General features: G+C 37.8%; 1 protein-coding gene across 2 annotated transcripts; it reads left to right on the forward strand.

The window, feature by feature from the left end:
* Positions 1-6,864: 6,864 nt before the first annotated feature.
* LOC137399504 (tropomyosin isoforms c/e-like) lies at positions 6,865-15,802 on the forward strand. 2 transcript variants are annotated; one of them, XM_068085646.1, is made up of 7 exons: positions 6,865-7,001; positions 7,768-7,903; positions 10,426-10,534; positions 12,432-12,662; positions 13,823-14,158; positions 15,096-15,110; positions 15,384-15,799. In XM_068085646.1, exons 1-7 carry the CDS (start codon positions 6,956-6,958, stop codon positions 15,636-15,638), a joined length of 1,128 nt encoding a protein of 375 aa, XP_067941747.1. In that variant the 5' UTR covers positions 6,865-6,955; the 3' UTR covers positions 15,639-15,799. The 2 variants fall into 2 exon arrangements, with proteins under 2 accessions (XP_067941747.1, XP_067941748.1); XM_068085647.1 differs by lacking the exon at positions 15,096-15,110 and having other exon boundaries at positions 15,384-15,802.
* The last annotated feature ends 32 nt before the right edge of the window (positions 15,803-15,834 follow it).

Below are 15,834 nucleotides of genomic sequence, written 5' to 3' on the forward strand. Positions count from 1 at the left end.
AAGTTCTATAATTTTGTCACATTTATGATAGTGCAACCTTTTCCTTGCTAGACTGTATTCCTCTTTTACACCTGCTTTCTCGTGCCATACACTTTGATATCTAACCTTTCTATAAGGTATTGCTGAGTGTGACTATCATACAGTGTCGGTTTGGTTGATATTTAGTAGACCCTGTTTATGTAGTTACAGTATCTAAGTGCCAACCTACTAACCTACAAAAATGAAGTGAACAATAACTCCCGTGTATACGCAGGAAACGGAAGAGTTGGTTATTGTAGAGACTCCTAACGAATGTACGTAATGAAAGTCTGTGAACCAACACATTCTCTTTACAGCTGTACTTGATCTATGGTGATAAAATTTTGTAGTAAAATTGATATAGAGTTAACATTTCCTAAACAGTACACAACCTGGAGTCCTGGACTGACTATTTGGTATCAGATTGAGAAAGGGTTTGTTTAATATCGGCATCAGTTGCTGTTGTGATTCAATATCGGCATCAGTTACTGTTGTGATTCAATACTGACATCAGTTACTGTTGTGATTCAATATCGGCATCAGTTACTGTTGTGATTCAATACTGACATCGGTTGCTGTTGTGATTCAATACTGACATCAGTTGCTGTTGTGATTCAATATCGGCATCAGTTACTGTTGTGATTCAATACTGACATCGGTTACTGTTGTGATTCAATATCGGCATCAGTTACTGTTGTGATTCAATACTGACATCGGTTGCTGTTGTGATTCAATACTGACATCAGTTGCTGTTGTGATTCAATATCGGCATCAGTTACTGTTGTGATTCAATACCGGCATCAGTTACTGTTGTGAGTCAATACCGGCATCAGTTACTGTTGTGATTCAATACCGACATCAGTTGCTGTTGTGATTCAATACTGACATCAGTTACTGTTGTGATTCAATATCGGCATCAGTTACTGTTGTGAGTCAATACCGGCATCAGTTACTGTTGTGATTCAATACCGACATCAGTTGCTGTTGTGATTCAATACTGACATCAGTTACTGTTGTGATTCAATATCGGCATCAGTTACTGTTGTGATTCAATATCGGCATCAGTTACTGTTGTGATTCAATACTGACATCGGTTACTATTGTGATTCAATACTGACATCAGTTGCTGTTGTGATTCAATACCGGCATCAGTTACTGTTGTGATTCAATACTGACATCAGTTACTGTTGTGATTCAATACCGGCATCAGTTACTGTTGTGATTCAATACTGACATCGGTTACTGTTGTGATTCAATACTGACATCAGTTGCTGTTGTGATTCACTATCGGCATCAGTTACTGTTGTGATTCAATACCGGCATCAGTTACTGTTGTGATTCAATACTGACATCGGTTACTATTGTGATTCAATACTGACATCGGTTACTGTTGTGATTCAATACTGACATCAGTTGCTGTTGTGATTCAATACCGGCATCAGTTACTGTTGTGATTCAATATCGGCATCAGTTACAGTTGTGATTCAATACTGACATCGGTTACTGTTGTGATTCAATACTGACATCAGTTGCTGTTGTGATTCAATATCGGCATCAGTTACTGTTGTGATTCAATACCGACATCAGTTACTGTTGTGATTCAATACTGACATCAGTTACTGTTGTGATTCAATATCGGCATCAGTTACTGTTGTGATTCAATACTGACATCGGTTACTGTTGTGATTCAATACTGACATCAGTTGCTGTTGTGATTCAATATCGGCATCAGTTACTGTTGTGATTCAATACCGACATCAGTTACTGTTGTGATTCAATACTGACATCAGTTACTGTTGTGATTCAATATCGGCATCAGTTACTGTTGTGATTCAATACTGACATCGGTTACTGTTGTGATTCAATACTGACATCAGTTGCTGTTGTGATTCAATATCGGCATCAGTTACTGTTGTGATTCAATACCGACATCAGTTACTGTTGTGATTCAATACCGACATCAGTTACTGTTGTGATTCAATACCGACATCAGTTACTGTTGTGATTCAATATCGGCATCAGTTACTGTTGTGATTCAATACTGACATCGGTTACTGTTGTGATTCAATGCTGACATCAGTTGCTGTTGTGATTCAATATCGGCATCAGTTACTGTTGTGATTCAATATCGGCATCAGTTACTGTTGTGATTCAATACTGACATCGGTTACTGTTGTGATTCAATACTGACATCGGTTACTGTTGTGATTCAATACTGACATCAGTTGCTGTTGTGATTCAATACCGGCATCAGTTACTGTTGTGATTCAATATCGGCATCAGTTACTGTTGTGATTCAATACTGACATCGGTTACTGTTGTGATTCAATACTGCCATCAGTTGCTGTTGTGATTCAATATCGGCATCAGTTACTGTTGTGATTCAATACCGACATCAGTTACTGTTGTGATTCAATACCGACATCAGTTACTGTTGTGATTCAATACCGACATCAGTTACTGTTGTGATTCAATATCGGCATCAGTTACTGTTGTGATTCAATACTGACATCGGTTACTGTTGTGATTCAATACTGACATCAGTTGCTGTTGTGATTCAATATCGGCATCAGTTACTGTTGTGATTCAATATCGGCATCAGTTACTGTTGTGATTCAATACCGGCATCAGTTACTGTTGTGATTCAATACCGACATCAGTTACTGTTGTGATTCAATACCGACATCAGTTACTGTTGTGATTCAATACTGACATCGGTTACTGTTGTGATTCAATACTGACATCAGTTGCTGTTGTGATTCAATATCGGCATCAGTTACTGTTGTGATTCAATATCGGCATCAGTTACTGTTGTGATTCAATACCGGCATCAGTTACTGTTGTGATTCAATACCGACATCAGTTGCTGTTGTGATTCAATACTGACATCAGTTACTGTTGTGATTCAATATCGGCATCAGTTACTGTTGTGATTCAATACTGACATCGGTTACTGTTCTGATTCAATACCGACATCAGTTGCTGTTGTGATTCAATATCGGCATCAGTTACTGTTGTGATTCAATACTGACATCAGTTGCTGTTGTGATTCAATATCGGCATCAGTTACTGTTGTGATTCAATACCGGCATCAGTTACTGTTGTGATTCAATACTGATATCGGTTACTGTTGTGATTCAATACTGACATCAGTTGCTGTTGTGATTCAATATTGGCATCAGTTACTGTTGTGATTCAATACCGACATCAGTTACTGTTGTGATTCAATACCGACATCAGTTACTGTTGTGATTCAATACCGACATCAGTTACTGTTGTGATTCAATATCGGCATCAGTTACTGTTGTGATTCAATACTGACATCGGTTACTGTTGTGATTCAATACTGACATCAGTTGCTGTTGTGATTCAATATCGGCATCAGTTACTGTTGTGATTCAATATCGGCATCAGTTACTGTTGTGATTCAATACCGGCATCAGTTACTGTTGTGATTCAATACCGACATCAGTTGCTGTTGTGATTCAATACTGACATCAGTTACTGTTGTGATTCAATATCGGCATCTGTTACTGTTGTGATTCAATACTGACATCGGTTACTGTTGTGATTCAATATCGGCATCAGTTACTGTTGTGATTCAATACTGACATCGGTTACTGTTGTGATTCAATACTGACATCAGTTGCTGTTGTGATTCAATACCGGCATCAGTTACTGTTGTGATTCAATACTGACATCAGTTGCTGTTGTGATTCAATACCGACATCAGTTACTGTTGTGATTCAATACTGACATCGGTTACTGTTGTGATTCAATACCGGCATCAGTTACTGTTGTGATTCAATACTGACATCGGTTACTGTTGTGATTCAATACTGACATCAGTTGCTGTTGTGATTCAATACCGGCATCAGTTACTGTTGTGATTCAATACTGACATCAGTTGCTGTTGTGATTCAATATCGGCATCAGTTGCTGTTGTGATTCAATACCGACATCAGTTACTGTTGTGATTCAATACTGACATCAGTTGCTGTTGTGATTCAATATCGGCATCAGTTACTGTTGTGATTCAATACTGACATCGGTTACTGTTGTGACTCAATACTGACATCAGTTACTGTTGTGATTCAATATCGGCATCAGTTACTGTTGTGAGTCAATACCGGCATCGGTTACTGTTGTTACTCAATACTGACATCAGTTGCTGTTGTGATTCAATATCGGCATCAGTTACTGTTGTGATTCAATACTGACATCGGTTACTGTTGTGATTCAATAGCGGCATTGGTTACTGTTGCGATTCAATACCGGCATCAGTTACTGTTGTGATTCAATACCAACATCAGTTGCTGTTGTGATTCAACACCGACATCGGCTACTGTTGTGATTCAATACCGACATTGGCTACTGTTGCGATTCAATACCGGCATCAGTTACTGTTGTGATTCAATACCGACATCAGTTGCTGTTGTGATTCAATATCGGCATCAGCTACTGTTGTGATTCAATACCGGCATTGGCTACTGTTGCGATTCAATACCGGCATCAGTTACTGTTGTGATTCAACACCAACATCAGTTGCTGTTGTGATTCAATACCGACATCGGCTACTGTTGCGATTCAATACCGGCATTGGCTACTGTTGCGATTCAATACCGGCATCAGTTACTGTTGTGATTCAATACCAACATCAGTTGCTGTTGTGATTCAATACCGACATCGGCTACGGTTGCGATTCAATACCGCCATCAGTTACTGTTGCGATTCAATACCGGCATTGGCTACTGTTGCGATTCAATACCGGCATCAGTTACTGGTGTGCAGAAAAGCATAAGTCTAAATTTAGCATACTTGAGTGCAACCTCTTCGGCAAGTTTGTTGACGACTGCAAGGTTATTTCTTAATTACCGTGATCTGTAATATAGAATTATATATATGATGGTGTACTCAGGAGATACTCTAAAATAATAAATTTGTGAATAATACTCTTTGATTTGGTTATTTGTATAGACATGATTTTTCTGAAGTTTTCGAAAATAATCATCTATAGTTTTTCTTATCTATGGTATTAAAAAACCTATTTCGATTTTTGTGCATGAGAGTGTGCGCGCGTGTGAATGTGTGTGCATGCGCACAAACGTACACGTATGCTTGCACACATGCGTGTGTGTGCGTGTGGGATTGTGCGTGTGTGTGTGCATGTTTGTTTGCATGCGTGTATGTGGGTGCGTGCATGTGGGTGCATGCATGTACATGGTTGCATGCGTGCGTGTGTGCGCGTGCATGTGTGTGCGTGTGTGTGCACGTGTGTGTGCATGTGTGTGCGCGCATGTGTGTATGTGTGTGCGTGTGTATGTGCGCGTGCGTTTGTGTGTGTGCGCGTGTGTGTGTGCGTGTGTGCGCGTGTGCGTGCAGGCACGTGCGGGCGCGTGCGTGTGTGTGCATGTGCGTATGTGGGCATGTGTGCATGTGTGAGTGTGCACGCATGTGAGTGTACGTGTGTACGTGTGTGCGTGTGTGTGCGTGTGTGCGTGCGTGTACATGCATGCGTGTGTGTTAGTCCTCAGGAACACTATGTGTTTTAACATTTTTTCGCCTACTTTCATCCAAAATTCACATGCATACACTTCATGTCTTTTGACAAGTAGCAAAAATGTTTGGCCTCAAAACTTTATCTGGATCTTGATAACAAGAGTCTTGTGGGCCTCCCCACAGCCTCCACCTGCAAGCCTCACCTTAGCTTTCACCTGCGGGCCTCACCTTAGCTTCCACTTGTGGGCCTCACCTTAGCCTACATCTGTTGGCTTCACCTTAGCCTCCACCTGCAGGCTTCACCTCAGCTTCCATCTGCAGGCCTCACCTCAGCCTCTAACTGCGGGCCTCACCTTAGCCTCCACCTGCGGTCCTTACCTTAGCCTCCACTTGCGGGCTTCACCTTAGCCTCCACCTGTAGGCTAGTTAATTGAAAATGAAAGATATTGTAGGGATTGCCGTGATTAATGCTAGTTTTATCTACAATTATATACTTTGAAGTGCTTTGATATGATGTATTCAGTCTTTTTAGTTTTCCCAAAGTGATCTCCATTCAAAAACCTCACAAACCATTATGGTTTCCAAAATTGAAAGGCCCAGGCTGCTTGAATAATTAGGCTTTTATTTTAAAAACAATTTTTCTTTCTTAAATTGCAGAAAAAACAGGCAGCCAGCCATAGCTACTGTTGACAGTGGCTGTTGACAGATTTGCTCATATATTGGCCTGTAGACAACTCAGTAATTAATTTTTTGTGAAAAACAAATCTATATCGGGTCAAAGCCACCTTCTTCTTGAAGTAGCAAAACACCAAGTACTGTACACGTATATGAGAATGAAGACATAAGTTTTGGCAACACGCCAGTACTGCTAGCCAGATGTCTATACATACTTTGCACATACACAACATGCTTTATTTGAAAATATTTGCGAGAATTTTCTATGTGTAGACAGAGATAAAACAGGAAATTTGGTCTTCAATTGCTTACAGATGTACTTCAACACCTCTCAAGTTTGAGAAAACTCATATTCAATTATATATCTTTCACGCTACTGTTCAGTAGTAACTGGTTATAGCCTAGCCTTACTGATGTTCTTAGCGCTGTTTGCATGACGTAGCGCTACCGCTAGCAAAGGCTCTATGTAAGCCTATGTAAGCTAAGCCATGTGGCTTTGTTAACCTAGCTTACATTAGGAGAGGATAACACGCTGTACACACAGAGACACGATAGACATAATCTACTCTATACACATACGAATCCTGCACAGTAAGCTAAGTACAGGGAATCCTGCACTCGTATGTGTTGGCGTATGAAAAACGCTTTAATATAAAAAATCATTTAGTTAAGGCAAGATGCTTTGCTGAGCAGTGCTATCATCGGAGGCTGTATCGGCTGACTGAAGAGCTCGCAGTCATTTGGGAGATATCGAAAAAGAGACATGCCTATAACGGGATTATCAGCGGAATGCTCCGCGGAGCTTCAAGGTAAACCCTTTAAAAAATGTTAAATGATTTGTCAGAAATCATATTTGTATTCCCTCCATAGAGTTATGCTCTCATACAGCAATTATCAAACTTTTACTTCCCATTTTTTAAACAGTGAAATTTACCTATCTGTAATCTATATATTATATATTACTTTATTGGCAATAGTTTAATTTCAAATAGAAATGTTTTTCAAATTATACCATACAGTGATCATAAAACAAAAAATAAGCAAAGGGCAACAGTTAGCCATTACAATCAAATAAATTGTTTGACAAATAATGTAGTGTTTAAAATACCTTTCTTTTCAAAAAAAATGGATATTAGGTAAAAGATTGTTAAAGCAGCTGGCAATGATATTTTCAGGATAATTGTTAGTGATTGTATGCAATTTGTTCACATCACGTAAGCTGAAATGAGCTGAGAACCGGTAACTGTGCTGCGAAAAGGAAGGAGACAAACCATGAAAGATTTTGAAATCTTTAATTGACATAAAATAAACAATTAGCAGAGTAAGAAGATAAATATATAGATCCGAGATAAATTCTAAGTTTTAGTTCTGCGCTAGAAATAATAAAGTAAATTATCAACAGATAAGCCATAAAAGATTACTAAGAAACACAGGCTAGCTATGTAGAATGTTAAGGAATGATGACTTGTTAAAAAAACAGTTAATTAATTTAATTTAGAGAAGGCAATTGCTAATTGAAGAAAGGTTAACATAGTAGCTTGTTTTTGCAAATTAGCTTATTAGGGTATTTAACAGGTGTCCGAGGTAAGATGCTGAAAATGCGAGCAGAAGCTGAGGCCGCCACTGAGAAAGCTGAGGAACTGTCAAAGGCCCTCACAGAAGCACGAGAAAAGATATTCACAGTAGAGGAAGAGAGAAATGCTTTGCATAGGTAACAAGTCTGTTTAGCTAATACAATCTATCTTAGGACTTTCACAGTCTCCAAATCCACATGAGTATCATTTTAAAGTTCTGTTCTGATTGGTTACTCTCAGTCCCAAAATGCATATAAGCGTTATTTTTAAAGTGCTGATAATATTATCTATTTCTTTCGTCTGAATTTATCTGAATTGTGAAATTACCAAATTTCTTTTAGATTGAAGAATATAAAGTAAAAATAATTATCTCATATGTAGTGCTAAAGGCACTAAACAGTTTTAACCAATTGTTTAATTATAAATGGTTTGATAATTAAATTACTTAATTATTTAAATTATTTAACCAATTACCAATTTTAACCAATTAATCAACACACAAAATCTGCAAAAATTAACTTTTTTAGCATGACTCTAAAGAAGTTTAACAATAAGAAGGCTGTGCTAATATTAGCTGTGCTGACAACCTTATAAGGAGATATCAGTACAGCGACCAGCAAATTTGTATCACACTGGAAAATTGTACACAAAATTCGAGGTCATTAATGAGTCAGTTGCTGTTACTGTTACTGACACAGCTGCATAGTTACTGCACAGCTGACAGTTGAAAGCTGACAGTTGACAGTTGACAGCTGTAAAGATGAAATACCCGCTTATTTTATGGTCTCTTCGTTTACCACTTTAAACAATGTCATACCTATTAGACAAACACGTAGAAGTTCTTTAAATTGGTCTAATCAACTGTGGGTAGCACACTGTGAGTATAAGAGCTGGGAAATATCTACTTTAGCTTTTATTAACGAAATTTGAATTTAATTTGAATTTATAAATCCAATGTATTTTCTAACGAAACGTTATAAAATAGTTCGAAATACAATTTTTGAACTATGAAAATTGAATTAATTTTGAATTTGAATTTTTTTAGGTTAAAATATTATGGTACATGAATTGACATGACAATAATATGCTAGCTGCAAAAATATTGTAGTTATAAGAGCTTGTCAATATAAACATATGCTGGTGTTTAGTCATGTTTTAGGAAAATATCACTCACAACAGTCTGTCAGTGTGATGATAAATGTCTTCATTTTGGTCTAATCTAAAACCTCCTGCCAGTTCTACTTTGTCATTTGTTACTTGACTTATTTACTTTATTCATATTCCTGTAGAGTGTATATATTGGCTTTAATTCTTAAACTAGGCTTTTCCTCATGGCCCTTTCTTTCTTGCAACTGTACACCAGTTTTTGGAGAAAGCCACCATAGTCCATCACTTCAACACGTCCAAATCAATTCAAATTCGTTGGGATAAAAATGGCTTTTGTCTAATGGTGCTCCTTTTCTTCTCAGTACCTCAGTAAGGAAAGAATCATAACTCTCCGTGTGATACCAATGATTGATCATAAACATCTCATAACATATCATTACATATTCCTGCAACCTGTGTGTTTGCACTCTGTAAACAGCCCCCGTCCCTTTGACAGCACCATTCAGTCATGCTACCTGCAAGGTTGACTGATATATTTGGCCTTTCACTTTAATGGTTGCTGCAAATACTAGTACTTAAGTCTCTATAAGCTGCGCTATCATTTCCAGTTCTGGGAAGGATTTCATTGTTCAACTTAGAATGGTCAGCTGCTGTGCTTCCAAGATAATTAAGGGCCTTGAAATGTTTCAATGGCTCTCTTTCGATTGTCGTAAGTGTTTAGGAAATACTGTGTTTTCGAGAAAGTTTGGTAGCTAATAAAGTCACTCTGTATTCCTGATATTTACTTTGAGACTGAATTCCTTACAGCGGCAATGAATTTATTTTCGAAGATTTGAGTGTCAGAAAGTTTGTCAGTTATTAGAGCACTATCATCGGCAAAAAGGTATAACTTATACAAGCTTAGTAATTCCTTTGCTTTTGTGTTTGAATTGCGCCACATTAAACAGATTTGTCCTTTTGTAATCTTCATGTAAACTTTCTCTAAGCTGTCATAGACGACTTTAAGCATGGCATACAAATAGAGAAGGGTGTTAGGTCAACAGCACTGCCTTGCTTAACTCCACTCCTTACTGCAAGGTCACTTAAGATTGAACTAATTATAGCCTCATTTGCCTGAATACACTTACGGAGATATTCAATGATGCTGATCAAAGTTTTTTTGTGCTGCAGAACTTTTAGAGACCCTCGAAAGACCAATTCTAGACGCAGTGTAAAGAGATTTATTGAAATCTACAATGACAGCACTTCTGTGCTAGTCTTGGTCAGAAATATATATATAAGCTCTGGTAACGTGTACAAAGTCATCAGAGAAGTATTTACAAAATACGCTCTTGCCATCTGGCAAACACATGTCTATAGTGAAGTTCCCTTATACAAATATACATTGTACAAGTGATTACTGTTGATAGACCTCACGTTCCAACATGTATTACCTGCTGTCAAGTTAAAGCTATCAATAACCATTGGCTACCGTATTCCTTTGAGAAGGTTGTTGACAATCTTCCACAGTCAGCATAGTTATCAGGACTATGACAGGTTGCTGGGTTTGCAGACAGAATGAGAACATTAAAGATCAGCTATTTGGAGTGGAACAACAGTTGAGGACTGCAAATAACAGATTGGTTGAGTCAGATGGAGACAAGGACCAGCTACTGAATGAGGTACTGCTAGATATCAGCTACACGTATTCATATTACTGAATGGGGTTGTCCGATGATTGCCCAGGTGCCATTCCCGTGGGTGCAATCTTTTTTCTTAACGGCCAGGCGGAAGGAGGGACACAGCTTTTATTATAGTAAAGATTTAGACTAGCTTAAAGGTTGACTTGCCACAAAATTCACATTACACTTAGTTAGTATCAAAAGATTCACCATGTTTTACTCTGTTGTGCTGTAGGTGCAAAATATGTGGAAATGTGATTACAAGCTCTTAAAAGCTAAAAACCAGTTTCTTCACCCAAGGAATTTAAATTAGTCTAAATCTTAGCTATAATAAGAGTCGTGTTCATTCTTGTGAAACCAGTGTTAGCAAGAAATATTGTGTCATGATCTTTCATGTAATCATGATCTTCAAGCATGCTAGCTGAAGCGTGTATTTTAACTAATCAGCATTAAAGATTGTCAGGTGCATAGCTATGTGCACAATTATTCTATAACAATGCCAGATGGAAGGGTATTCTAATGGACAGCCTACCTGGTTGCAGAACTGGAGGATCAGAGCTTAATTCCAATAAAAAGCGGATTTTTCGTACCTAAAACTTTGTAGCTATAGCCATACACACACGAACTACAGACCAACAATCTATATATTTATTTATACATGTACCTATATGCAGATAAATAAATAAATAAATAAATAGGTCCTTCTAGATGTCATTACTACTTCCTCTCGCCAGTTATCAGTATTACTGATAATTAAATGAACTACTAGTTACTGCTACTCTTTGTTATTATTGAGAGTTAATTATGAAATCGGTTTAATAATTCCGTAGCAGGTACTTGCATGTTGTTCTCAGTCAACAGAAACAAACTTTTATGACTCTAACACAACTAACATGTGAGATGGCATCTAGTAAACATGAGATTGTAGCAATTTGTCTCAAACAGAGCAAGCTATAGGACTCTGAAATTCTGTAGCTACTCAATAAAGTATGCTAATTTGATGCTTTAGTGAAGGAAATTACCATAAATCCTCGTATATAAACCATACCTGTAAAACCCAAATTTGTTTAGCTTTGGGAGTGGCTTATATCCACAGTCTAAATATTGTACATGTACCTGTAAACTTTTTCCTACGTTCCTGGTTAAAGTAGCTTTTAGAATGAGCAAATGTTAAAAATAATTATTCAATAATGAATTGCTAGGAAATACCCAGTACTTCTACTCATGTAATGAGGTCATTAGTCGTGGTGACTTCATCTGCCATCTCCAGTACTTGATTCCATTTGTTGAGTTGCTTATCTTTGATGCCAAAAACTGCTGCAACAAATCGGTTATTAGTTTCTAAAGCTACATTTACAACCTTCAATTTAAACGCGGTGTGGTATTGTGCTTTTCTTAATTATACGGGTTACAAAATGTGTTCACTGATTTCATACATGTTTACTGTGGTTTGTTAAAGGCATAACACCTTTTCTTCAAAGGTGAGAACACTCATTGGTTGATTGCCACCTTGTCAGCCAATGCTTGTGATGACAGAGGTGATAAACTTGTTGAATGACTCAAGTAGCTAGGTTACATTGAGTGTGTTAAATGAATGGAAAAACAGCAGGTGTGTCTGATGCATGCTGTTTACCTGTAACTCAACAAACAGTCTTCAAAGTTTGGGGTGCAGCCTTTACATGGTGGCAGCTTATACACGAGTATTTATGGTAGTTAGTGTTAATTTGTTATTACAATGTTTGTAACACTTTATTCATAGTGAGATAGAATTACCATTGCTCATCTTTTCTTGAGAAAGTTATACAATTTCCTGGGTCCCTCTGTACAGAACCTTGTTCAACTTGAGAGCTTAATAGATGAAATGTAAGTTGACAGCGCTGCAATAATATTGGGACAGGTGAAGACACTGAATCATAGACTCAGCACGATGGACACGGCTGAAGATGTCTATAAGCAGCAGTTGGGTAGCGAGAGGGAGAGGGCGGATCTGTTAGAGAATATGGCAGCAGAGTACAAAAGGAATGTCGATCGTCTTCAGATGGATAACGAGAAGCTTGATCACGATGTAGCCATGCTTCGAGCAGACAATGTCTTGCTGGCTCAGCAACTCAAGGAGACAGAAGATAGAGTGAGTCAGAGTGACTTAAAGTGTTAGTGTGTGTGGGTGCGGGGTATTATTCACCCTAGTAAGATTAGTGTCTATCTGTTTAGGCTAAAGGACCATGACTTCTGTTTGGCTCAAAGCTTTTAATGACACTTATGACTGATCAGCAATGTTTTTTACAGCTGATGGAACTTTTCACTTTCTTAACAATTTCTAAAACTGTTGGTAAGATTGCCTTCTGATTACAGATTAATGAAAAAGGAAAAATGCAATTTGAAAAAATTTGAGCAACCAGCTAAGAGAATTGAGACATGTGTGTACATTATCAATAATTTTATAAGCTCTGAATGTTTGAACGAGACAGTCAATAAAAATTTTTGACCAACAGAAAGTGTTATAAAAACAGATCACACAACCATTGAGTTTAGCAACAGAACTACTGTTTGCTGCTCACGATACATCATTGCTATCCACTCTGTTTGTAAATGCAAACAACAGGGCCAAAGTTTGAGATAAACTATTTGGTTCTTGAAAAATTCCTGAAACTAAGTTTATTTTAAAATGCACCCCGGATCATACGTTTAACCTGAAGACTATATAACACCTTTTAACTGGGAAGTTGCCATGGCTTTATAGTATAGAGTACCCTCTCCATGAACAATCGGTGTTCAATTTTTACAAAGGCCAAGGGCAGAGGGCCTTATCTGAACTTAAGATTTCAAATTCTCAAATCTTCTCTATTGAGGCACTCTAGATATCACGCTATGGCAGCTTTTGCCAGAAGAAAAATAAAACATGTTATTCTTTGATAATTAACTTGGAGATGTTTGTGAGGATTAGAGCTTTTATAGAGCCTCCTATCGTGTAGTTGTCTGCCCTGAAAAACGTTTGTGACTTTTTTATCACAAACTATAAATTATTCTTTTTATAAATCCTTTTTGATTGATGATTGATGACCAAAAAAACTAACAAATCACACCTTTTTGGATTTGTCTATCCCTGCATTGATCTAACCTTTAACAGCTACCCAAACCTTATAACAAGATGGCTACCACCTTTACAATGGTAAAAAAATGCTGATAGATAAACATCTCAATACTGTTATTAACAAAATCCATCATAGTTATGGTTTAATGGGCGTGGATCAGTTGAGCGCTAACCTGTGCGGTTTCTACTCTGAACAGGTGGTCGAGTTGACCAGCAGCTACAATCAGATAGCAATGGAAAACAGGCAGTTGGAGCACATGAGGACACACCGCAGGCCTAGTCATGAATTTAGGACTCATCATGAACCTCAGCAAGAAAGAGCCACACCACCACCAGCACCAGCACCACCTCAAATGGAACAACGGATGAAAGAAAAGGTCAAGGACCTCGAAGAAGCGCTGGCACAATTAAACAAAAGCGCTGCAAAGATAGCTCAGCTAGAAAATGAAGTCTATATTTACCAGGAGAATTTCCGAATGCTCACTGAACAGCTCAGAGAATTGGAACAAGTCAATAGAGAATTGAAACATCAGGTAAGTCTATTTACCTGGTAACTGGTAATAAGTAAAACACATTAGCCAGTTTTGCAAATGTGTCTGTTAAGTCGCTCATATATTCGTGAGATTAGTTCAAACTTTAGCTAGCTTATGTTAGAGTAACTTACTCTACGTATCTCTATTGCTAGTTGAGCCGGCAATTTCATTCATGTCTCCGACATAAAAATAATGAGAACCTTTTTATTTGAACTTCACTTTTTTTCTTACATATAATTCAGTTTTTTACATGGCGTTACATGTATATAAAGTATTATTTTTAATGCAACGAACAATTAATAAGCTGTAATATTAATCTTTAAGGGCTATGGTAGATTTATAGGCTGTGAAACCAGTTGAAAGAATTACACTTATTGTTATGAGAATGTTTCCTCCAACATATGACATTTTTCACATATGACTAAAATCTATGAACGACTTAGCTTCACATGTAAAGGGTTGACTGTGTCAGTATTATATGGAATGGAACTAGGTCCCCCTATCAACATACAATCAGCTACGGCCACTGTGTAGAAATAATCATTTTGGAACTAATTTTGAACTATTTCGTGAAAGGAATTTAGTTGAGAACACTCCAGAAATTTTGCGGATTAGTTTCTGGTTTAATTCCCGAAGAAATATTCATACTTTGCAGAAAACCCTTCGTCATTAGCTTGTTATTTTATTATTCGACATTATTAGTGGCAACCATCATGTCTGATGACTTGTCTCTGAAGTCTTAGTATTTACCAAATGAAGGTTTAAAATATATGTCAGTCTCAGGCCATTGAAAGATCTGATCACGCTCTAAAAAGTTTAGAGAATAGCTATACAGCAGCAAATTAAGTTCAAGCTGCTCTGACTCAAACATATTCAGTTTTAATGTTCTTAAACGCATTTCTTTCTGTGATCAGCAACTCCGCTATATCTCTTGTAGCTGAAATTTGATGGTGTAAGTATAATCTGACAGGTGTATGTATGTCCATATGTCCGCATATCTGTGCACACAGTAGCATCTCAATGTCCCGCTTCATTCTATTGGCTAGTGAAACCAGTTGATGCTGTCATCCTAGTGACATGACTAGACCTGTACTGTTAACTGTCCATCTATGATGACCACGTGTAACAATGTAAGCCACATAGATCGGCAAGATCTTAGGAGCTTACATTAAGTGTAAGACGATGCGTAAGCCCCTAGTATGAATGTTTGTAAACTTATTTGTAGACTAAGAAGGCTGGGCCAATCCAAGACCAGCTTATGGATGCACTAGAGCATAACAAAGTACTAAACTCTCAGCTATGCGAATCGGACAAACAGAACGCGGTCTGGGAGGCAAGGTCAACTGAGATGGTGTCTCGAATAGCAGACCTTGAACAGCAGCTACAACAGCAGAAGGCAGCCTATGGCGAACTCTACTCTCAGATGAATAAAACAATCACCGATTTAGAGAAAGGCAGTGGTAGTACATGCGATCTCTGAAACCCCAACCCTCAATCTGAGGAGACAACTCCAACAGCCTGTTAAGAAAACCCAAACTTTCATTTTCTAATGAGAGAGCAATTTCCCATTTTTAAATAGCACTATGTTGCGATAAACAGAAGAAGTCAACTAGGACAGTGGCTGGTGGTAGGCTTAAAGTGCATGGTGTCAAGGCCACCGCCTTCATGGATTGTAA

This window comes from Watersipora subatra, chromosome 7 (assembly GCF_963576615.1).
Source record: "Watersipora subatra chromosome 7, tzWatSuba1.1, whole genome shotgun sequence".
Lineage (NCBI taxonomy): Eukaryota > Metazoa > Bryozoa > Gymnolaemata > Cheilostomatida > Watersiporidae > Watersipora > Watersipora subatra.